The 23,624-nt window shown below is 44.9% G+C and overlaps 1 protein-coding gene across 2 annotated transcripts in view; it reads right to left on the reverse strand.

Moving 5' to 3' along the window:
* Window positions 1–3,199: 3,199 nt before the first annotated feature.
* HYOU1 (hypoxia up-regulated 1) overlaps window positions 3,200–23,624 on the reverse strand; it is a 43,995-nt gene continuing 23,570 nt past the window's right edge. For both annotated transcript variants that reach the window (XM_074976940.1, XM_074976941.1), the window contains exons 9-25: window positions 22,781–22,964; window positions 22,181–22,315; window positions 20,042–20,124; window positions 19,806–19,938; window positions 19,222–19,409; window positions 18,181–18,319; window positions 17,999–18,059; window positions 15,490–15,572; window positions 13,827–14,027; window positions 12,537–12,733; window positions 10,406–10,493; window positions 9,733–9,855; window positions 9,151–9,284; window positions 8,512–8,596; window positions 7,774–8,026; window positions 6,617–6,700; window positions 3,200–4,731 (exon numbers count right to left, since the gene is read on the reverse strand). In XM_074976940.1, coding sequence (XP_074833041.1) covers window positions 4,670–4,731; window positions 6,617–6,700; window positions 7,774–8,026; window positions 8,512–8,596; window positions 9,151–9,284; window positions 9,733–9,855; window positions 10,406–10,493; window positions 12,537–12,733; window positions 13,827–14,027; window positions 15,490–15,572; window positions 17,999–18,059; window positions 18,181–18,319; window positions 19,222–19,409; window positions 19,806–19,938; window positions 20,042–20,124; window positions 22,181–22,315; window positions 22,781–22,964 — 2,233 coding nt within the window. In that variant the 3' untranslated portion in view covers window positions 3,200–4,669. The remainder of the gene's footprint in view (window positions 4,732–6,616; window positions 6,701–7,773; window positions 8,027–8,511; window positions 8,597–9,150; window positions 9,285–9,732; window positions 9,856–10,405; window positions 10,494–12,536; window positions 12,734–13,826; window positions 14,028–15,489; window positions 15,573–17,998; window positions 18,060–18,180; window positions 18,320–19,221; window positions 19,410–19,805; window positions 19,939–20,041; window positions 20,125–22,180; window positions 22,316–22,780; window positions 22,965–23,624) is intronic.

Raw genomic sequence — 23,624 nt, forward strand, 5'->3', positions numbered from 1 at the left:
CCTATGAGCAGATGGGAATAAGGGGACTTCAAAGTAGCCGGAGTCCTTTCGAAAAGGAGCCCCGACTGGACATGCCATGTCAATTTCAAAGTGCCGCGGCCCCCGCATGCTAATGAGGCGCTGAATATGTATTCCAGCGCTTCATTAGTAAACTTCAAAATGGCCATTTCGAAGTTTTTGGCTAGTGTAGACATAGCCAACGTGTTATGGAACCTCTGGCAGCCACAGATGCTGACACATTCACTTATGTCTAGGCTAAAAGGTTGCACTTCTGGCAGTAGGTCACACCATGCTGGAGCACAGAAGTTCACTACCATATCAAAGATGGTGCAAGGGAGCAACAATGAATTTACAAATTCCCAACAGCCAGGTATTGGTAATATCCATTCAAATGATATACCCAGTTTATACTGTTTCAGTGTAAGATGGGGAAAGAGTATAGAAAAGCAAATCTTCTACTGAAACAATTTTTTTTAACAATGGAGCAAATACATTTCAGCTGAATTAGTTTGCCCTTTTTCTCCACATTAAAAAAAGTAAACAAAAAACTACCAAAACGAGTACAAATAAGTACCTGAAAAGCCAAAGGAAAAGGAAAAGAACTAGGGTTTTTATGCCTGAGAATCCAGCAAGGTGGCAAAGAAAAATATAAAAACCTACACATAGATAGCACTGCAAAAACTGCTGAACATACCAGGGGTGTATTTTAGCAGTACTTTCGGAGCCTAAAATATCACCTTGTTCGGAATGGGTTCTGTTTTAGGCAGCTTACACTACCACAGATGGAAAAGGAGACCCAATCTTCATTTCCACAAGGGCTGCATCTACACAGGCAAGTTCTGTAGACAGAACAGGGTTTCTGTCTACACAACTCCAGAGCATCTATATGGCTAAATTGCTTTGTCAAGAGTTTGACAACAGAAATCAGCTGTTCTGATGGCAGCATTATTCCTGTTCTGGAACAGGCATAATGCCTCTGTCAACAGTGTTTTGTGTCAACAGTTTCCCCCCCCGCCCACACCAACAGAGAAGGCTTCTTGTTGCTGGGCAGCCCTGTTGGCAGAGTTGCCATTCCACTGTTCTATCACCAGAGAAAATAAAGCAGCAGAAACATAGCACTTTAAAGACTGACAAATAATTGTTAGTCTTTTAAAGTGCTGCATTTCTGCTGCTTTGTTTTGTTGGAGTAAGGCTAACACAGCTACTTCTCTGTTATCAGAAGAGAGCAGTGCAGTCTGGCAGTTCTCTGTCAGCAGAGGAGGTTGTACATAGCAGTGAACTGTCGAGATTACCCTGTACCTCTGTCAATAGTGACTGCCCATGTACATGTAGCCAAGAAGAGACTCAAAGGCTAAAACCACCCATCCAAGTTTGTGGAGGAGAACCTGTTAAAAATGTTTCCAGAAATGCAGAAGATTAAAGACTTTGCATTTGAGTCAGATAGGTTTTTCAAGAGTCACAGTAGAATGCACATTCTGGTTAACATAGATTTGCAAAATTAAATGCCTTGCTTGAATTTAATCTTTAGTTCCACCCATCTTTGAAAAATGTTAATCAAAGATCTAAACATAATGCACACAATTTAAAGCAAGACAAGACCAAACTTGCAAAAAATTGGTGCCCTAATCACATCTACAGAGTGCAATTTTATTTGAGAAAGTGATGAGCTTAAACTATTTTCAATTAGAGAGTCTTCTGAACTGTCTTTTCTCCAAACTTTCTAGTCTTACAGCCTATAAATGCATTACTCCTCTCTAAGTCTGCAGATTTGATTTCATAAGGACTGCAGCATCAAGTGTGAGAATCCATCTTAGTGTTTACTTCACTTGATATTTCCATTTTAAACTGTTCTTAGAAAGCTAGGGTTAGAAGATTAAACAGCCTGTCTGGATGGGTCAAACAAGTTGCGCCACAGTGACATTCTTCTCAGGCAAATATTTGCATCTTAGGGAAGAACATGATCTTTTGTGACCCATACTATCTTTTTCCCAAAAGGCACATTTCCATCAGATAACTTTTACCCTATTACATTGTAACTACCTTGTAATCCCCAATCACATATTGCTGGCACAGCATAATGAATCCTGCAGCTCAAACCTTAATCTGTTGCACATAGCCAACTCGTAAAAATGCACTGCAAATCCCACAACTCCACTCTCTGCCCCTGAAAAGGGAATTTAAACCACTCTTGGGCCAGAGTGCAATAATTTTTCTGGCAAATTAAATAGTATGTCTGTTGCCATCTTACACAGCACAGTGACAGAAACAGAAAGCTCAGCTATTGTTACAAATAAGGCATTTTGGCATCTCTCCCAATCACAACACACATGTAAACAGTTGAAAAACAAGTAAATTCAATGCCAAGAGTAAAATTATATTGTAAAGGGCACCCAGAGCAATGACAGGTTTGTACATCTCAGTTATGAAGGGCTGACACCAGAGTGAAATGCTGTCAGAAAACATTTTCAGACAACGCTAATACATACGGACTTCTGGCAATTTGGGACAGTATCCAGAAACCTTCCCTACCACCACCATTGAGGGACAATATTAATAATGAAACCACAAGCCTACTGCCAAGTATTAGAGGGCTAACATATATAGATGAATGAGATTCCACCCAAAGGGGGAAGTCTTCACAACAACACAAGGACCACACAAAAGGGCCACAAAGCAACCATAATCACTCCCTAGATAAACAATCTGTGGCAGGATTGCTCTTCTGCTTTTTAAAGGAAAACTTCAGTATTCAAAAGCTATTAACCAACTTCTGTTAGTTGGTAAGTACCTCCCAACTACAGCAGTCTCAGCCAAAACTGTTGGACTCAATGTTATGAAATGGAATTGAATGCAGCAGGTTACTGGGAGCCAAGAGAGCATGATCAGAAATGGAAGGGATTTGCTAAAAAGCTGTCTTAGTAGTGTCTGAACTAACATCTGTTATCAAGCAGTTTCTGGGCCATCTCTCTGATGTACCAAGTTGGCATTTTGTTTTCACAAAGTAGTTTGCTGTGGAAGGTAATATTGGTGAGGGCAGGGAGACCTCTCCTGGATATAAGAGCAATATGACAATTTAAAGTAGGGGAATGAGAAAACCGTGGTCCCCATAAGAAAGTTCAAGTGGGTCCTAGCCTGACAGAAGCCTTGGGTCATTAGGGAAAAAGATTTGGTTACAGCAGAGAGAAATAAGACTTCAGAACACTGCGAAACCAAGTTTAATTGAACAAATGCAATTACTTATAAGAACACAGTTCAACCTGAGAGTGGCCCTCTGCAGGAAGAGTTAGAAGGTCCAGTTTTCTGTACTTCCTGTTGTCTAGCTGCATGAGACAAGGCCCAGGAGGAAGCCTGTTCAAGCTGTAAAGCCGTGAAGACAATATGTTTCCTCTGCTTTATCTGCTTCTGAGTGGGATTGTACCACAGAGAGGAAAAGCTACAGAAGAATCCAGAATTCACAAATCTGCATGGTTAGTGGAAGTTCTGTTTGGGTTTAGAAAAGCAGCAGCTGTTGAGAAAGGCATTTGACAGATTTACTGATAACACTGTGACCTTTAAGAACATACAGCTGATGAGCCATGCTGAGGGACTAGAGATCTGAACTGTAATGCAAAAAAGTCAAATTTTAAGGAATACGCTAAGCCACTTTTCAAAACAGACAAAAGCATTTTAAAGAGATTATAAGGAAGAGGTTTTTTTTATTTTGGTTGAATAGGCCAATGGAGACCAATGTGAGATGCACATTCACAAGGGTTTGCATATGAAATAGATCAGGATCTCACAGGTGTGTTTTAGCAGCATGAATGTTTCCAAGAAGTTATGAGACCATCACTGAAGACACGAGTCAAACAAGCAGATTTGATTTTACAAGACACTCAGGGGGAAGAAGCTACCAAGAATAGTTTTTTCCAGTGTTCTCTCTCATTCTGTACCTTCTCATCCTCATTTGCTGTTCTGCTTGCAGTCAGAGATTTATCATTAAATAAACTTTCTTTTCATATCTTGTGTTCCAAATAGCAATTTCTTACTTTATATTTAATTTTGTACCAAATCCCAGTATCTTCCTTTACATCGACTTCTGATTGACAAAGAACTACAGGCAGAGAGGTGGCTATCGCAACATTAATGAAAAATTAACAGAAATTCTCATCCTAAATCAAGCATACCTTCCCACCAAATCCCATGTCACTCCCCCATGCATCAAAATGAAAATATACTTCCTGTTGGCTGCAGCATCTTACTTTAATTCATTAGTTCTTGCAAAGTCAATCTTCTTTGTGACTTGTTTCCAGGATTCCTTAACCCCTTCATCCTCACCAGATGAGGCAAGGCCCAGAGTGTTTGTGCCAAACTATTTCCTAAACTATATTGGCTTTTTGGGTATACTTTGTGTTTTCGTCTACAAGAAAAGCCACTTCTGGTGACTCCAGCTGGACTCAACTGGAATTCAGTGTTTTCAGTGAGCGCATGGTCTTTAAACACATGAAAAGACAGACAAAAACTCACCAAAATTAGTAACAATGAAATTCCCAGAAGAAAAAAAAATTTACATCTCTATTGCATTATATTTGCAGCCTGTTTTCGTGTTCCATGTCACATGAAACTAAACCGGGTCCATTGTTAAAAAAATCAAATAAATAGATGTGATGCTAGAAGAAATTTTCAAGTGATGTTACAACTCGTCATTTGTCCTGCTCTCTTCTTTAGCTTCTGGCTTCTTCTCACTCTCAGAATCTATGTAATAAACAGAAACAAAAATTAAGTGAAATTTTAAATACAATTAGGAAGCCACAGATATGCTGTACAATGTTTTGGAGGCTACGATAATATTAAAATATTCTCACACTCTCCATCAGGGGATTAGAAAGCTGTGGAGGTACACCTGGGCAGCAAAGTGTTGGACTGTACAGTAAACTCCTTGATATCCAGCATCCACGGGACAGGGAGGTTGCCAGGTTATCCAGAATATTTGAGAATATTATTGAGAGTACTCATGCTGGGTGGGAGAGCAGACGATCCCGATGGCTGCACTCAGATGCAGCACTGAGAGGGCTGCCCCCTGGCATTGCTCTCACGCTCTGTACAAACCCCAGCCCTGACGCCACTTCTCCACCCTCCTGCCTGGTGCCTGCTGACCAGCTCTGCCTGGCTGTGAGTCACACCAGTTATTCAAGTGTACTGGTTAATTAAATAGCAGTTAAACAAGAGTTTACTGCAGTTACTAAAAGGTGGCATGATGAAGCATCAAGGCCTGATTCTTAAAACACTGGTGCAAATGAGTGGCTTTACTTATGTGTTTGCAGAATCAGACTGTTGAGTAGCCTAGAAACTGTCTAGCCAGCTGCAGACATACTAAGATGAAGCAGCATGAGGTGCATCTATACTGCAAATGAAGAGGGTCACAACCAGTTGCCCTTCCTCTGTTTTAGTATTAAGGGACTCGCAGCTACCATTCCATCCCACATCTTTTTGTAGTTTGGCCATCTCATTTCTAAAGCCTAGTTCACTGACACTCCCAGCACAGGCTCCTTCTCACCCTGTGGTTCATTTGCAAGGGAGAGCTGAAAATTAAGTTCCATTTCCTTACAGTGTTTCCCACATGGTGTTCTGTGGAACACCAGGGTTCTGCAAAGCAAAAGCCAGGGTTCCACCAGAAAATGATCAGGAGTCAGCCGAATGCGGCTCTAAGAAGTCATTTGCAGCTTGGGATGCTACCACTGCTGACTCTTCTGTGGCTTCCTGCCCTGCCACTGCTAAAACAAAAGAACTAAATTTGATTGGTTTAATGGCCAGCAGGAAGGATCCAGCACTTAAACCAACTAATTTTAGTTCCATTATTTCAGCAGCAACAGGGTAGGTAGCTGCAAAGAGCCCCTCATTTGCAAAGTAGCCAGTGCATGCTCAGTAGGGGTGGGGCGAGAGGAATGGGGAGCTGGGGTTGCCTGGCTCAGGGGCATAGGAGGATTGGGTTGAAGTGGAGGGCTGGGCTTGCCTGGCTCTGCAGAAGGAAGAGGGGATTGGGGATTTTGCATGTCTGAAAATTGGGGGTACTGGTATAAAGTAGACCTCCGACTTACACAATTTCGACTCATACATAACGAGTCAAAATCCCGGCTCCCACAAGTGGAGGGGACCTGGGATCTAGGCTGCTGCCTGATTCCTGGCTCCATGCTACTCACAGGAGCAGGGAGCCAGGCACAGCCAGGACCGTGGGACCCGAAGGTGGCAGGCTCTCTCCCCGACCTGGTCTCAGCTTGCGCAAAAGTTGACTTAGATGTGGTTGCCCAGGAATGCAACCTAGACATAAGTCAGGGGTGTACTGTACTGACTTCCCCCCCCACCCTTGTAAAAGGGGTACTTTATTTAAAAAGGTTGAGAAATACTGAAGTAGAACTCAATTTAATTGGTTTAACGGCCAGCAGGAGGGATCTAGCCATTAAACCAATTAAATTGAGTCCTATTCTTTCAGAATGGCAAGGAGCTGCCCCTACTGTTACGTTGGGGGTGGTTTGGGGCTATTTTATGTTTGGCCCCTGGAACACATAAATAACTGCTGTGTGGCTCCCCCCTCACCCCGATGAAAAAAGGTTGGGAAACATTCCCTTACAGAAGCCCCTACCTGTGTCTGATCCCACTTCATCACCTACTGTTGCTCCCTCAACTGTGGGAGATTCCCTGATGGGACTGACATCTTCAGGCTTATCTATATTATGGGAAAGAGATTTGCAACAAGTGGTCATACACATATGTCAAGCCCAATACCTCCCCTAACTCAGGTATACATGATCAAACATACAAGTGAGGGGACGGGACAGGAAAATGTTTGCCACTGTGGACTGTAAGTGGCCAAATACAGCCCATCACTAGATGACTAATATCCCAGCACTGATTCTGGGATAGCCAATGGGATAAGTCAGTATGGGTGGTCAACAGGAGCACTTTGAGAAAAAACAGGTGTATCCCAGAAAAGCAGGTGTATCCCAGAAAATGCCAGGGAGCATGCCATAAGGGAAGAGTCCTGCAGTGGTAAGAGCTGCAAGACGCAACTCTGGAGCAGTCAAAAAATTGTGGGGGATGGGGGGGGCGGGATTTGTTTCCTGGGATTTTTAACAGCAGCCACTGGAAGAAGATGGGTGGCAGCCTCAAGAGGCCTGTGAGTGGTGCAGGAAGGTCACCCCATGGGCTGCAACCAATGGGCCTAACCAAAATAGCCTGCTCAAAAAACTAGACTAACAGAAGTGTTTTGTCCACAGAGTGGTTTGATATTTTATAAAGTAACAGGGCACTCAGTAACTCAATCTGTAACTCTTAGCGTCCCCAGTGACATGAGCTAGGGGATCTCTGAATCACCTGGCTATCACTCAGACAGCAGAGACAATGAGCAGGCATCCAGAGCAATGTGCTACCTCCAGACTGTGCCGCACAGTGGGTAGCAGAGAACAGACTGTGCTGAAGATGGTCTCTTCCCTGGTCTCTGTTTATGCCACAAAAAACAGATGATTTTCCTTCCATGAGCTTTATAAAATCTGAGCAGCCTCTCAAACAAGTGTCAACTAAAGGCAGCACAGAAGTTGCGTTAAGAGCGTGGCACCTTAAACCAAGTACTCTCCAGTAAATTCCTTGATTAGGACGATCAGCAGCCTTTACACCTTCATTAAAAGTTTCTCTCAGTACATTTTTTGTTCAGTGCAGACAGCTTTGAGAGAACATTACCCCTGACAGTTCAACTGTGAGAGAGACCCACAGCAGCACTTCACATTCCTGAGTATGCCTCACCTTCTCCTTTTTCCTCCTTGGGAGGGATAACCTTCTCATTGTCTTGAGGCGCTGTGGCATTCTTGCCCGAATCTGTTTTTGTCATGTTCTTTTCCTTCTTGGGTCTTGGTTTTGCAAACTTAGCCTTGTTTAGTAGATATTGCACTTCTCTGTCCAGGGCTGCTATCTTCAGTTCTATATCCTTGGACAGCAGAGCAGGCTTCTCAGTGGGAGAAAGTTTATTCTGTTCTGCCAGCGTCTCATTTTTCCAAGTCTGCAAGCAAGACAAATCTGGGGTCAATCCCTCTTCGTGACTATGCTGCTATTTCCTGGCTTTACGAGTCACTGTTTTTAAACACTCAATCCAAGACACTGCACGCACCTGTGCATTCTAGCTGCCCATGCTCAACAAGGTTTCCATCCCCACATCCACCAGGCTCTTAGCACTCCAGAGGCCAGAGAGTAAGAGTGCCAATGGCTCCTCATAAAACTGTACGAAGTCCAATTACTGGGAAAGAACTAGCTCTCCCATAGTGCACGTGGAGCAGCTGAATCGCTAAACTCTGCATCTTCCCAACCCAATATGCATTCAGGTTTGGAATCAGGGGGTATTAAAACAGAGGAAGGTTTTCCTAACATGAGGAGAAGATTTACATTCTATACTCCCTATCCACAAGTGACTGTAAATCAACTAGATGTGGCACTGATCACATGCTCCAGTAATGTGTCCTAAATGGGCTCCCCAGCCCTTTCACTTACCACAGTTTCATTGATTGCTTTCTCTAAGGTACTCAGTTCCACCTCTGTGAATATCTGATCAGCCTCTGGAATCATTCGTGCTCCCCTGAAAGGCAAACATTAAACAGTTCTTGTTTAGGTTCAACATCTGCATCAACAGTATTTGAAACTTCTGTAAGTCACTGCACAATCCGATTCATGTTTTTGGACCTTAATGCTTTTTGCATGTATGTGTGACATCTGTCCAAGGAAAGTGAACACTAGAAGATCCAGGCATTTCATGTGACTGGGAATGAGATACAAAACTCCTAATCACATTTAGTGGTGATGAAAATTAATCATGGGATTGGCCCACAAGTGGGTTTGCCAGGAAGGAAGCAGCCTTGAGTGGCAAGGGAGGCAGGGAAAAAGGCAATCCTGACCCTCCTGCGAATGGGCATGCTTTGCAGTATGCATGGTGATGTCATACTCTGTTTTGAAAAGTAATTTAAGGCCTTTGATAGTTTCTATTAACACATTCCCTAACACACCTACCAGCCTCATTCCACCTATGGGTTCAGCGGATGCACCAGATTCTATTTTAATGAGTGGGTCAAATACACATAACACCTTTTGCACCATCCACTAATTAAAACCTTCCCGTTGGGGTCTTGCTCTTACTTGAGGAAGATGCTGGAGTGATTGAGCAGATTTTCAAGGGCAGTCAGGCGGTCTGGCCATTTCCTTCTTTCTTCCACACGGAAGAAAAGGCTTCTGCAGAGTTTCTTCAGCTCAGAGAGCTTCTCTTTCAGTTCCTGCAAGTGGATGAAAACAAAGGAGCAGAACTGATCAGCTATATAACACTCTCCTCCCCGCCCCAGGAAAAATCCTTTAATCCCAGGAACATTACAGCTCCCAAAAACTTGAGCTGCAGAAATTTCGCCTGCTGTCCCCATCAGCCACACAAGTCCTATATGTTATCAAGAGCTGTGGCACTCAACACTGCATGCAGAATGAGCAGTTAACAGCCTTATGTGCTCCAATAGTAGGTATGACAAGTACGGGAAGAGCTAGTTCGTGTGTAGTTTAATGCTGGGCAAGTAACAGGGCTTCCAAGTGCCAGAGCATCCAAAAGGGCAAGAACGGATCAAAGCTCATCTTTCCTCATTTGGGGGACACCAAAGAAACCAAGGAAGCAGAGGTCAATTTTATATCTACTGGCAATTCAGGGCACACTGACATCCTGCTTCCATTCAGCAGTACCTTGGTAGTGGCTGTATAGCCCTCCTCCTCCATCCAGTTGGAGGCTTCACTCAGCTTTCTTGAGATTTCCTCTCTTTCCTCCTCCGTTGAGACAAACTGATATTCCTCCTGGTAAAGCTTGTCCTGAGAACAGTAAAGGTTGCTTCATCTTAACTGCTAATGAGCAGGCCAAGACAGCAAAGGAATCCATCTCAAACCTCTTACGGAATATGGCTGCAACCAACTGCAGGACTCCTAGCCTGCCTCATGTACTGAGGGGACGTTCAGCTGAATCAGCTGGGAGTGGGACAGAAAAACTGGGCAAGTCCTCAAATGTAGGATAAAATCTTTCCTCTTGTGATAGCTAACTGGTGTTTCTTCCCAGTTAGACCATGGTGATGCTGAGACTTGCAGAGGAGCATTACAAAGCCTTTTTGCCAACAGAAATTTAATTGAGCATGCTGCCTAAACCCTAATCTGGTCCTGTTTGTCTTGAAGAACCCTCCGAGTGCTGTGTGGGACAGAGAACACTTGACACTGTAGAAATGGACAAAATGGCAACAGATGAACTCCTCAAAGCAATCTCTCCCCATCTTGAAACAGATACAACCCCCTGCAGCCAGCTCTGCCTTTCCAGTGTACAGCCTTTCCTCCCTGCTTTCCAGGAACTTCCAGTCCTTTCCACTGCTCTTACCTGGGTCTCAAAGATGAATGCTTCCAGGCTATTGGCCGACTTTTCCCTCTCCTGCTTCTCTAAGTCTCTGATTGTCAGATCCTGGAGTCTAAAATGCAAGAAGCCCAAAAAATAAGCCAAAATGTCATGAGTACCTGTAAAAAGGGGTGATGTTCTCTCTGCAAAATGGGAATCTCTGTAGGCAAGAGCCCCTGTCACTCAGACACCACTGACTGACCCATCAGCACTCAAGCCAGGCTGATTACAGGATACATTTAGATGTCATAGGGTCAAATCCAAAGGTGGGAAGTCAGGAGCCATCTCTCCCCATTTCACACTTCAAGATTCACAGTACTTGGCATATTTTACCTTGAGTACCAACTGGTTGAAACTTTCTCCCTAATCACCTTTAAAACCAAAGACCAGCCCTAAAACTGGTCTGCATCATGGCACAAGAGATGGCAATACCAGTTATAGTACTGCTCTGAATACTGTTCATCCTCCTCCCACCTAAGAGCAGCGTTAATAGCCAAGCCATGCTATCATTGTCTGATCACAAGGGAGGGTGGAGGTAGGAGAATCCCTGTCCACACTGAGAGAGGGCCATTTAAACATTGTCACCACGAGCATTGTTACAAATTGTTTAGTGTCCCATGCCACCAGGGTGCCACTCCACAGGGAGCTCTTAAGACCAGAATCGAATATGGAGATGAAAATTACTGGCTTCAGCAATATTAACCATTCAGGCTGAGCATCCCTCCAGCTCAATGGGGAGAGAGATCATTGGGATTCCCAGCCATTCTTTGCAGATTAACCACCTTCCATCCATCACACACAGAGCCAGAGCTGTCTGTCTCCACTTCCAGCTTGTCAATTTCTAGTCTCATAACTGGCAAACAGCCAAAAGCCAACTACTTCAAGATAGGCCCAAGAAAGTCAATAACAGAACCCCACTTGTTATTACCAGTAGCCCCCAGCTCAAACTCCTACCAAGCATCAACAACCTACAACCTATACTGGAACATGCTGCTACACTCCAGGAGGCCTAGGCAAGAGGCCTATTCTCTCCTACAGATAACCATCAGGAAAATTCTCACTAGCAACGCACAGTAATACTAGTTCTGGAACTTTTCCTTGCAACAAACCCTGTTGCCAACTTTGTCCACATATTTATTCTGGAGATACCATCACTGGACTGAATGTTAATTACACGATTAGGGACTCATTCCCCTGCATTTCAACCAATGTTTATTTATGCCATCATATGCCAGCAATGCCCCTCTGCTATGTACATCGGACAAACTGGGCAATCACTTCGCCAAAGAATGAATGGACATAAAGCAGACACTAGGAATCTGAATGCACATAAGCCTGTCAGTGAGCATTTCAATGGAGTGGGCCATTCTGTTAAACACCTGAGAATGTGTGTCTTACAACAGAGACTTAGCAGTGTACAAAAGGAGACATTTGAACGGCTGTTTATGCTCAAATTCGATACATTATGGCTAGGTCTTAATAGAGACATCAATTACCTCATGCATTACAAAGACAGCTTCCTGTTCTTTGATGTTCACAGTGATCTCAGGCAGGACAGCTAGTAAATTCGCTCCCCTCCTCCCCCCACTTTCTGTCCTATGTAGCTCAATTGTCAATTTTTACTTCAATTTATTTGGGATCTTTGTGTTATAAAACCATCATGCCATTTCCATTACAGCACTGTCTCCAGATCTGAAGAAGTGGGTTTGCCCCATGAAAGCTCATCACCTAATAAATTATTTTGTTAGTCTTTCAAGTGCTATATGACTGCTTGTTCCTCTTCTTGTGCATCTTTATCCCAGTTCCTCCCTTTCCCATTTAGAGTTTTTGGCCTTGCCATCTTCCAAGACTTACTCCCAGTTAGTTTGAAGGGGACACAAAGGAAAATACTGATGAGGGGTAAACACAGGCAATGGGGACAAGCAAAGTCTTGCAATGTTAACTACAGGAAGACTCATTCTGCAAGTAGGAAAAAGTGGTGTTCTCTCTGCACATTAACGTAAACTCAATAAGACCTGTACCAAAGACTTTGTCAGTCACTCTGGTCTCTGTGCCTCAGCCCAGCTCATTCCCGCAGCTCTCTCTCTTCACCTCAGCATGCTCCTCTCAAACTTACTTCTTCATGGAACTCTTCAGCTCATCCTCCAGCAGGTCAGGCACATCACTGACACCCAACTCCACGCTAATCTCATCTATGAATTTCTGTTTCCTGGGGACTTTGGGCTTCTTCTCTTCCATTTTGCTGGCTGTGGTGCCATCAGCACTCTCAGACTTTTCTTCTTCTTTCGGGGATTCTCCCTTCTCTTTGGAATCCTGTGTCAGAGAACCAACTTCAGGATAAACAACAAGACCACTCTGCAGTACAGTAAACCCTCGAGATACGTGCAACCAAGCTGCATGTATCTCAGGTTAGCGCAACTGTTGCAGACAGGAGCAGGGAAAACCCCTTTTGTCAGGGGTGGCAGCCTGACTCTTGACACCCCGATGGAAGCAGTTTCCTGCTTCTGTCAGGGTGGTAGTCACATTAACCCAAGACATACTGAGAATCAGCCCAATTCCCATTTCCCCTCAACTTGTGCAAAAATTTGAGTTACGTGCAGGTTGCAGGAATGCAACCCTCATGTAACTCAAGGGTTTACTGTACCATTTCACTTGCAACTCATGCCTTCAACTCTTCCCGCTTGTTTGTGTGAGAATTTAACTGTCTTGTTTTCTCTAGGACTCTCCTTCCAGTTAATTAACTTTAAAAAATCAACAACACACACACACACACACAACACCATACCTAGTGGTTCCCAGGCAGAGAAACCCAGGGGGAAAAATGCACTGAATGCCCACAATGACATGGGGATTTCAGAACAGAATCCAGGAGTCTCAGCTCCCAGTCCTGTGAACAGCAGGCCAAATCTCTATTCAGAACAGGGCATGCCTGCCTCTCATGGACCTCTGCACATAACAATTTTGCAATCAGCAGCTCAGAATGGCACTGTAGGTACAACACAGTACGAGGAGGAGCCTTGGAAGGAGAGAGCAGATTGACATTAATCTGAGGGGCAACAACAGGAAGCAATGCTAAATACATCCTTCTAATGTTTGGAGGGAAAGGGTTCTCTGCAACGCAAACTCCAGCAACTCAAGTGAAATTCTGGCAAGACGACTCCCAATATGCAGTTTCAGACCCAGAGTGAGGTCACTCCCCACATCTGCCCCTAAGGAACAGGATTGTACTTCAGTGGCCATTATGGGAGATAGTGAATAGGAACAAAGCTGTGCTGCTCAGTCTGTGCACATGAAGTAGAAGCTCCTCACACCTCTTGCATTACTTCTAGTCAGACCTCTATCCCAATGTACCACAATACAGTGTCACCATTTTAGAGAGTTTCCCTTGACACAGTCAGTGGCTCACCTGAGATGCTGTTTTTTCTCCTTCCACCTTTTCCTCTTGTTTCTGTGCTTTGGGAGGGACAGCTTCCGCCTCATCCTGCTTTGGAGATGGTGGCTGCTTCTCTTCCCCCTGCTCCTCACTCACTATCCTCTCTCCCTCCTGCTGGTCCTGTTTCTCCCCTTGTTCCTCTTTTCCTGCTTCTGTCTGGCTCTCATCTTCCTCCTGGACAGCAGAGAGGAAAATACCAGTCTTTACAGGGAAACCCCATGTCACAGGAAGGGATGGCTCTGTTGGGCTGTAGTGGAAGCCTGGCCTTCAAGATGTCACAGAGGGTATAAGAGAGGGACAGGGAGTGGGCAGGCTAATGAGGACTTCAGGAGGTCAACATATCAGCCTATGATGACAACCCACAATTCTTTTCTAAGTCTTGGAAAGGGAACAGACACCTACTGGCAATAACACAGGCGCAGCGAGGCCCAAGTGGTCTTTGTAACTGGAGAACCTGCCAAAGCCATATGAGATGCAGGAGACTGTAGCCTACATAGCACTATCAAGTGGATCCAGAAAGGAGACTGGAATAGCTGAGAAAGAGGCTACATCAAGGAAGCATTAACGTCAAGGAACTGCTACCGCAAGGGCTGCATATTTTTATCTGTCGGAATTTGAGACACATTTTACAATATATACGTTTTTCATCATGATCTAGTGCAGGGGTTGGCAACCTGCAGCTCTTTAAGGAGTCGTTTGCAGCTCTGGGTGCTGCTGCCGCTTACTCCTCTGTGGTTCCCTGCCCCAAAAGAGAAGAACTACATTTAACTGGCTTAACAGTCAGCAGGGTTGTGGGAGGGATCCAGGCCTTAAACCAATTAAATTTAGTTCCATTATTTCAGCTGCAGCAAGCCAGGAATCCATCCACGCTGCTGGTGGGGAAAGTGCTAAGTCCATAGGAGAGCTATGGGGAAGGGTGGCCAAGTCTGCCCCGCTGAGACAGGAAGAGGAGGTGAGGGGGGGCTGTGAAGGAAGAGTGGCAGCATGCAGAGCTGACTGAGCAGTACCTCCTCCTGCTGGCTGAGCACACTTGCAGGCACCCATACAATGGGCACCTGCAATTCAAGCTAGATGAGATCTTCTGCAAGAAGGGTGAGGAGCTGCCCCACATACAGCTGGAGGAGCTTGTCACCTGAGATGGGTTAATTGTGGAGATGAGGGGGCGGGTTTAGGACTGAAAAAATTAAACCCGGAGATGGGGAGGGCATGGGGTAAAGCCTGGGAATTGAAAGTGTGGAAGGCCAATGTGAACATTGCTCCTTCCCGCTAAAGAGCTTATCCCCAAGACAGCATTTTCCTTGTCTTCATTTGCTCTCCAATCCAAGGATAAACGCAATTTAAGCTTTTTAACTGGTACAAATCATCGCGTGAGTGCTGTTCCTGAAGTGGGGGTTACAAAAACTACAGCTTGATGTTATGTCTTAAGGACCATCTCATATTTACACTCATTGCAGCTCTTCAAGTATTGATTTTGTAACTCAGTTGGAAAAAATGGCTCTTCCTGCTATTTTGGTTGCAGACCCCTGATTTAGTGGTCACCCTAATTTAGTTAATGTTTAACTGCTGCTTCCTCTACTCTGTAGCCAAGACTGTACCCAGCCTGATTCCCACCTTCTCATCAAAGCCAGCACCTCACCTGAACAGTTTCTGTCATGTTTTCTCCCGTTTCCAGCATAGGACCTCCTCCTCCAAACAGGCTAGAAATTGTGTTTCCAAGTTCTGCAGGACAAAAAACCCCAGTGTGTCAGGCTTTGAAGCAGTCCAGAGGACAAGGCACAAGAAGGAAGAGCAGCAGCCGCAGCAGGACGGAGAAATAGGCATCAGTTAGAGGTTTGGTAACTCATCAGTGCACAACGGATTTCCTTGACTTTACAATCATGAATTTTGTAGAAGTGCCTCTCCAAGGTCCGTGGGTGGCCTGGGATCCTCATAATATTTCCTGTAACAACTCCTGCACTACCTTTGCTGGCGTGCTCTCTCTTTCTTCCTGCACACCCCACTGTACACAAAGCACTGGGGCCTCTGTCAAAGCATAGTCTGGAATCTGCCTCTGAGTGTTCCACTGTTCAGTGCCTTGGGAGGGCATGCACTCTTAAACTCCTTCCATATTACCTGCAGGTCTTTGCACTTGGCCTAAACCAGGACAACAGAAAGCATCCCATCAGTGGCATTGTGGCCCAACCAACAATGAGCAGGGAGAATGCTGTAGCACCAGATGTTCAAGGCTTCCATTACTTCCTCAAGACAGAGGGATCTGTTGCCTTCCAAATATGCCCCTTCACTGAACGAGTTGAAAATGCAACTCCCCAATGTTACTACCACACGTGGTGCATGCCTGGATACTGGGCTGATAGGCACTGTGTGTGTGCATGACACTTACAGGGAGACTTCCCCCTCATCTGGCAGCACATACAATAATCCCTTGAAATGTGCGATTTCGAGTGGCGCTTAACTTGCATTAACACGAGTTAAGCACAACTCAGAATCCTGCTACCCCCTGGCCCCAGTTCACCCCTGGTCTGCCTAGCTCCAGCTCAACACCTGGCTCAACCCCCCAAAGGAATGCATGGCCGCAACTCACCACCCCCCTGCAGCCCTAACCCACCCCAGGCTTAAACCCCCACCCCCACTCCCAGCCCCAACGCACTGCCAGGCTTAACCCTCCCCCCGACTTACATTTCAAGAGTAGCTCCAGGTGCTCCTGCTGCTTCCCTGGATGCAGACGTTCCACCAGGGGGAAAAAAACGCCCTCACAGCTTACGCAAAATTCATGTTACACAAAAGTGTGTGGGAAGGGAACCCTCGTAACTCAAGGGACTACTGAACTCAGGGTCATTAGTTACTTTAGATCTGCTAACATAATGGGCACATACTTGCAACCCTGCAGATTCCTCAGTGTCAATATAGTTCACTGGTCTTTGATAAATGCCACTGGGCCTGTCAAACTCACTGCACCTAACACGCTGCTGTTGCAGTATTTATCTGAAAAGAACATCATGTAAGATTTTACATGGAAGCCATTGTTTGTTTATATCATTGCAAAACACATGCACTAAGTATGAAGTTGTAAGTATACGTGCTGGAGAATACACATTTTAAAGTCTGAATCAAAAGTAGTACAACAGACAGGGTTTTTTCCCCCAGACAAAAATACATTCACCTGTCTGCCTCAGTTCATGTGTACGCTAAGCTTTGTGAACCAACTCAGTGGAAGGTCTGATTGTGGAATCTCCATCAAGAGCAGGTTAGACAAACTCTCTCAGGGATTGTCTAGATGGGGCTTGGTCCTGCCATGAATGCAGGGGACTGAGCGGTATAACCTCTCAAGGTTCCTTTCAGTTATATTATTCTATGAAGTCAGCACACTAGGGAACAAGCCCAGGAGTAATCCTGACACAGGGCACAAACAATAGAGTTTTGGGTGTTGCATAAAGAGAAGATTACAAGGACACAATTATCCTCCAGCGAGGAAGCAAAAACAAGAGTGCTTTTCACATTCATGAAAAAGAAATCTCAGCCAGGTTGGCAAGAGCTACTGAGAGATTGCTTTAGGTGAGGAACTACTTCAGACAAGTTTAGCACCTTCTTAAAGTTATGTTTCAGCTTTACCACGTGTTATAATTTTTGTCTTGTATATAAGCATTTCTGTTTCCATTATTAGTCTCACTTTTTTCAATCTCGGCTTTCAACAATTTATAACTTAATTATAAATTGTGATGTTATGCAGGACCTAATCTTGACTTGTTACACTCAAGCTGCGGTTGCGTCCCCTCGAAAGTAGCAAAGTCATTTATTTCTCTGAGTGGCCAATGGTCAAGAGGTGGGCACTACAGTGAAAGCTTTGTGAATTTGGGGGTTCATGTATGCCTATCACTCACCTGCACAGACGAGGTGGTCTGTGCAGGCCTGCAAGGCAGAGCTGGTGTTATCACAGGCTGTTCATTTTAGGAATATGAGTTACAGCAGACACGGCCACTTAACACTAAAGGTAGGTAATGAAGTATCTCACAACCCTTGATACCTGTGAGGAGTGTCACAGTACTTCACTCAATTGGTGTGATGTGGTGCAGTTAACTATGTGAGAGATGTGATTTCAGAGCAACAGCTGCACTGAATACAAAACATGAACAGTACAGTCTATTTACTTGTTAATGTTGATTCCTCCTCTGGCTTGTCCTCCACTACAGTTTCAAACACAGACTCCACCTGGAAGAAGAGACAATAAAATAATAAAAAAGGACTCTCAGCAGCACCTGTGTGGATAGGGAAGAAAGACTATAGGAGGAAGGGAAGGGAACGTAGCTGGCAGTAGCTGGCTGGCAATTACCCGATCGAGGCTAAGCACGCCGCTCTCATCCATGTTGAAGTGAGCTTTGATGCCTTTGGACTCATAATCAGAGTGCTTCCTGAAACTATCCCCAACTCCTTTCAGCCTCACAGTGGTGAGATTCAGTGACCCAAAGGCTCTGGGAGGTGGGGAAACCAAGGCAACATTGAGACTTAGACACAAAAGAAAACTAAGCAGCAAAGTGGGCAAACATCTCTCTCCCCCAACTTTACTTTAGTATTGTCCCCAACCTACTCCACTGTTTTCGGATTGTACTTTCAGCTATGCCTCTTGGGGACCAGTCACTTCTGAGCTTCATCCAAATTCCAGACATTGGACAGCCTGACATTTCTGGTGATACTCAACTTATTTCATGCACTTAGCATCAGTTACATGCATGAGTGGCAACTTCCCCACTGCCCCACTCCAACTGTCTGTCATATTACAACTGTTTCAGTGTTCTCACTGGCAACAGACAGCTGGACACTTCTTCACAGACATGCCCTAGGGTAATTAGTTGTTCCTGATGGTAAGGTCACAGGTTCAATGACTCAGCCCAAGAATCAGAGCAAGAATAGACAAAGAAGGAGTCTGTGCACATACAACAGAACTTGGTGCTGGCAAAAGGTGTTAGAACTGCCTTCAAGACTAGACTCTTCTGTTCACACAACAGGCAGCCCTAAGGCAATGGCAGCGTGAGCTTTACCTTTTGCCCTTTGACAACGGGCCTGATCTGGGAGGTACTAGCTGTAAGGTGAAAGGGGAGCTCAGTTTCCATTGTACCAATAGCAGCACAGGTCCTTTAACCCTTGATCTTTCCGCTGCAAATCTGGGGACCTGTTAGCATCAGTTAAGTGGAGAGGAGCCTACTTACTACTGCAATGTTAGAGATATACGTATCAACTTGACTTCTCAAGCATATGAATGCAAAGATTCTGAAATTGTGCACTGTCAGGCATCCATCTGTATGCAAGCTTCAATCTCCAGCTAAGCACCTATCAACCTGGAGGAAAATTAGTGAAAGTGCCTGTCCCCGCTCACCGCAGATCATCCTGGCTCAGGAAAGCCAGGTCTCCATAGTTGACATAGAATTCAAAATCATCTGTATAGCGGTTGAAGGTGATGACCTTGCGCTGCGGATATGGTGCCATGCGCTGGAACAAAATTCGCTTGTTATGCTTCAAGCTCTTGGATTTATCCTCCTCCTCGACTTCACGGGTGAACTCCACCTGCATCATGTGAGCAAAGGCACAGAATCAGCCACGAACAGCAATGCTTTCCTCTACATTGCATCTTCTATCAGAGGATTCCAAAGCATTTGTTAAATAACCCTTACCCACCTTATGGCGATTGTGAGCATTAGCTCATGTTATTAGAAAAAGGAAGAGAGTTGCCCCAAAGCACCAAAGGTGAATACTTCAGTGTCTTTCCTCCTTTCTCTTTTAGTGGCTCCACATATATGATTCCAGATGAAGCAACATTACCTCTTCAGCACTAAAACCTGTAGACTTCCCTTATGCTATTTCTGCTCCACATGATCCTACTACTTATTTATAATCACTTTTCCCAGCTCCAACCCACACTATACCCCCCTCCTCCCCCAAAAGACAACAGGGGAAGCTCACCTGGATGGGGAAAATAGCTGCGTCACGAACAATGAAGGGCTTCACTTTAAAGGCTTTGCTCAGAGCAGCTGCTTGGTAGACGGCACCCATAGCAGCAGCTTCATCTGCATTGATGTTCTTCCCCAGTTCATCTCTGCAAAGCAAGGAGGGGGGCAGAGATGCAAATTTCTACATCAGTAATACAGCCACGAGGTTGATGAGAAAGGACAAGTGGCAGAGAAGCTTCCTGCACTTACTTGCTCACAGCTTTCAGCAAAACCTCCTGTACTTTGGGGACTCGGGTGGCACCACCTACTAGAATCACCTGGTCAATTTCATCCTAGGAGTTTACAAACAAACAAACAATCAGGTTCTGTCTTGAGAATGTATTTTTGGAAAAGCCAAGCCTCCCCTTCCATTTCCCTTCCTCCCCCATACCCCCGCACCCCAGATCCACTGTTATAGTGAGGGCCCTTTCATATTAAACAGCCATGAAAAATACTGCATGGACTGTGCAATCTGTCTTGTGTGCTTTTTGCTTATACTATGGGGATTTCATGGTGAAGACTGATGTTTCTCAAATTGGGAGACCTAACCCAAAAGGGAATTAGATAGGAGGCGGGGTGTCACAAGGTTATTTTGGGGGGAGGGAAGTTTCTCCATATTGCCATCATTACTTCTGCACTGTCTTCAGTGCTAAGTGACCAGACAGTGGCAACTCTTGGCCTGGCATCTATCTCTGAAGGCAGCAGCCTAACTGCAGCTACACAGAAGTGAGGGTAGCAGCACCTCAACTACAGTAAACTTGCAACCTTCCTGCAACCCCTTTTGAGGTCATGGCCCTGGCAATTACAACACCTTGACATTTCAGATTTATATATTTTAAATGAAATTTATGATTTATAGAATCCCATAGCTATGAAATTGACCAAAATGAATCCTGATTATTACTGTCCTAGAAACAGTGCCCTGCAAGCAGCTGCACTACCAACCCCAGTTTTCAACACAAACCAGGGCTCCAAAATTTTTAAGTCCTTATTTCAGTAAGCTCCCCAAGTAGATGGGCTTGATCTTCAAGCACTCACATAGACACAACAGATACGGATGATTTACAGAGCAGCATCCAGAGAACACCGCACTTATTCAACAAAAATCAAACCCAGATCAGGTTCCATGCTAGATGAGCCAGTCACTGAAACAATGGTCCAGAGAAGAGTAGATAGAAACTGATGCTGATCCAAAGATGCATTTCACTCTATCCCTAAAAGGGGCTAAGGCACTCTCAGGAATTTAAGGCACCTGCCAATTTACAGTCTAAGGACTGAACAAATGAAAAGTGCCTAAGAAGGCTGTCATATCCAGACATGAACAACAAGAACTCTTGTGGCACCTTACAGACTAACATATTTTGGAGCATAAGCTTTCGTGGGCAAAGACCCGCTTCATCAGATGCATGAGTCAGGGCGGGGGTGGCGTTTCAGAGGGTATCCAGACATAACCACCATAAGGCACAGGCCCTCTGGAAAGGAATCCCAAGATGCGATTCCTAATTTATGGAGAAGGCTACGCCAATTTCAGACGTCTCCAAGAGATGTGGGGAAAACAGATTCTAAAGTCCTCATACCAGTATCAAGGGCCTTTTAACAGCCATTAAAACCCTAACCAGAATTTCTGACTTACAGGCAACTAGAGTCCATGGCAGTCAGGGAAACCTGTTTGACATGGTGTAAATGCAAGCCCTCAATCCTGGGAGCGCCCCCTTTGTGCCAGGCCACAGTAAGCACTGCATGAGACTTCACCTCTTGCATCCCCTTTGATAGCCACTTTGAGCTTGGGGACAATATCCTGCCTGTCTCTCCCCTGCACTCCTTCAGAGAGAGTCTTGTGGCTTAGCCCTCTGTCCATGTCAGGGAGTAGTCCTGCCCCCTTCTGGGATTCAAATTTTCTTTTTTTTTTTTTTTTAAAAAAAGACCCTCACCCAACTTCAGTTTCTTTAACTCAGAAGGCATAAGCTCAGAATGCCTCCCCTTTGGAAAGACCTGCCTTCTGTACATATCCCTCAAATTGAGTTCCTTCAAGCTACTTATAAATCTCAGCTCTGCCTCCTCTGTCGAGCAGGTAATTAGTTAACCCTCTCACTCCCACCCTCTATACATACATGGTACAGAGCATGAACAATTGTTTACCTTCTCTGGACTTGCTGGTGATGGGGACTAACCCCATGACATATGGTAACGGGCAACTTCACCACTGCCACCAATGCCCTCAGGAAGACAGGAGCCGGCACTCCTCAGTGGGTTGAGTTACCTTGCCAAACCAGACTCCTCTCAAACAGCAGTGACTGATGTAACAACTCAGCATCAAAAGGACCCCACACCAAGTATCCCTGAACCTACCAGATTCATCTCTGCACTGCTCAATGCCTGTAGCACAGGCCCTGGAACCCGCTCGAATAAGTCAGAGCACAAGTCCTCAAACTCTTGCCTGGAGACCTTGGCCTTGAAGTCCACATCATCCAGTAGTCCCTCAATCTGTCCGGGAAGTTGGAGAGGAAGAAGGTATCAAATTCACATTACATGGCATTCTCCAGGCTAACTTTGTGCCAGCTCCCTCTGGGTTGGCCTCGCTGAACCTTAAGAATACAGCCTACTCTCATGTCCTCATCCCTCCACCTGTGCTGGAGGAACACAAGACATGGTGCCCTGAATTTCACAGCTGTCTAAATCTCATGTTCCTGGTAGCAACCTCTTCCAATCTCCTGCAAAGATCTAAACATTTGTCACGCTAGCAACATCACATACTTAATCAGCAAAATCCAAGTTCTCACCAGTTCAGAACGACCATCAGTGTTGGCATCTCTTGGGCAATGGTGGCAGAAAAGAACATTGTAGTGTAAAGATTATGTAAAGCAGAGGGACAAAGCTTTCTTAGACTCACTCAACCCAATTCATGCCCATTTCTGAGGAAGGGAGATTTCTTGCAATACAGGGGTATACCTGGGCCACATGATCAGCATTGGCACTCAGGACAGTCTTCAGGCGATTGGCTTCCTTTAGCAGCTTAGCCATTGCCCGGAGATTCTGCTGAACATCTTTGGAAGGCTGCTGTTTTTTGAAGAGTTTCACCAGGTAATCCCGAAGCCGGAGCTCCATCTCCAATCCCCCGAGAGTACGGTCAAATCTGAGCAGAGAACAGGAATCAAAAACAGATACTCAGCCTAGATGGAACAAGTCAGTGACAGAACCAGTAATCTGACGTACTTTCCCTATCCAGAAGAGAGTTCCAGGGCTGGCCTGAATCCTACAAGAGCACGCAAGAACCATCTCAGCTGCAAACCACTTAAAACAAGAACAGAGTGCTGCAATGAGGGATTATGTGCAATTCTGAATACTGCACAATTTTCTTCTCTCCAAATTCCAGTGTGTAGCTTCACATTACAATGATGAGATGGCTTTGAACAAACAATATCAGTTTGTAATGCCACTGGTCAAAATATTCAATCCCATGTAGTGGCATGAAGCTAATTGTTCCTGATATTTCTCTTTATGTTATCACATACAGTTCTATGGTGCCAATCCCCCAATAGGCTTGAAAGCCTACAAATGTATGAGGAAACTTTTGGGAAAGGGAGAGCCCATACAGGAAGAAGAGGCCCACTTACACTAAAATGGAACCAAATTTCTGGCACTTAAAATTAAAAAGCTCATAGAGCAGTTTAAACCATCAGCTGGAGAAAAGCTGAGATATGTAAAGAGAAACACATGCTTTGGGAAGAGAGATCCCAAAATAGTGGAGATTCTCCAGGTCCTAATAAGGAGGAGGAGATGGATGATAATGCAA

This window comes from Carettochelys insculpta, chromosome 25, assembly GCF_033958435.1.
Source record: "Carettochelys insculpta isolate YL-2023 chromosome 25, ASM3395843v1, whole genome shotgun sequence".
Lineage (NCBI taxonomy): Eukaryota > Metazoa > Chordata > Testudines > Carettochelyidae > Carettochelys > Carettochelys insculpta.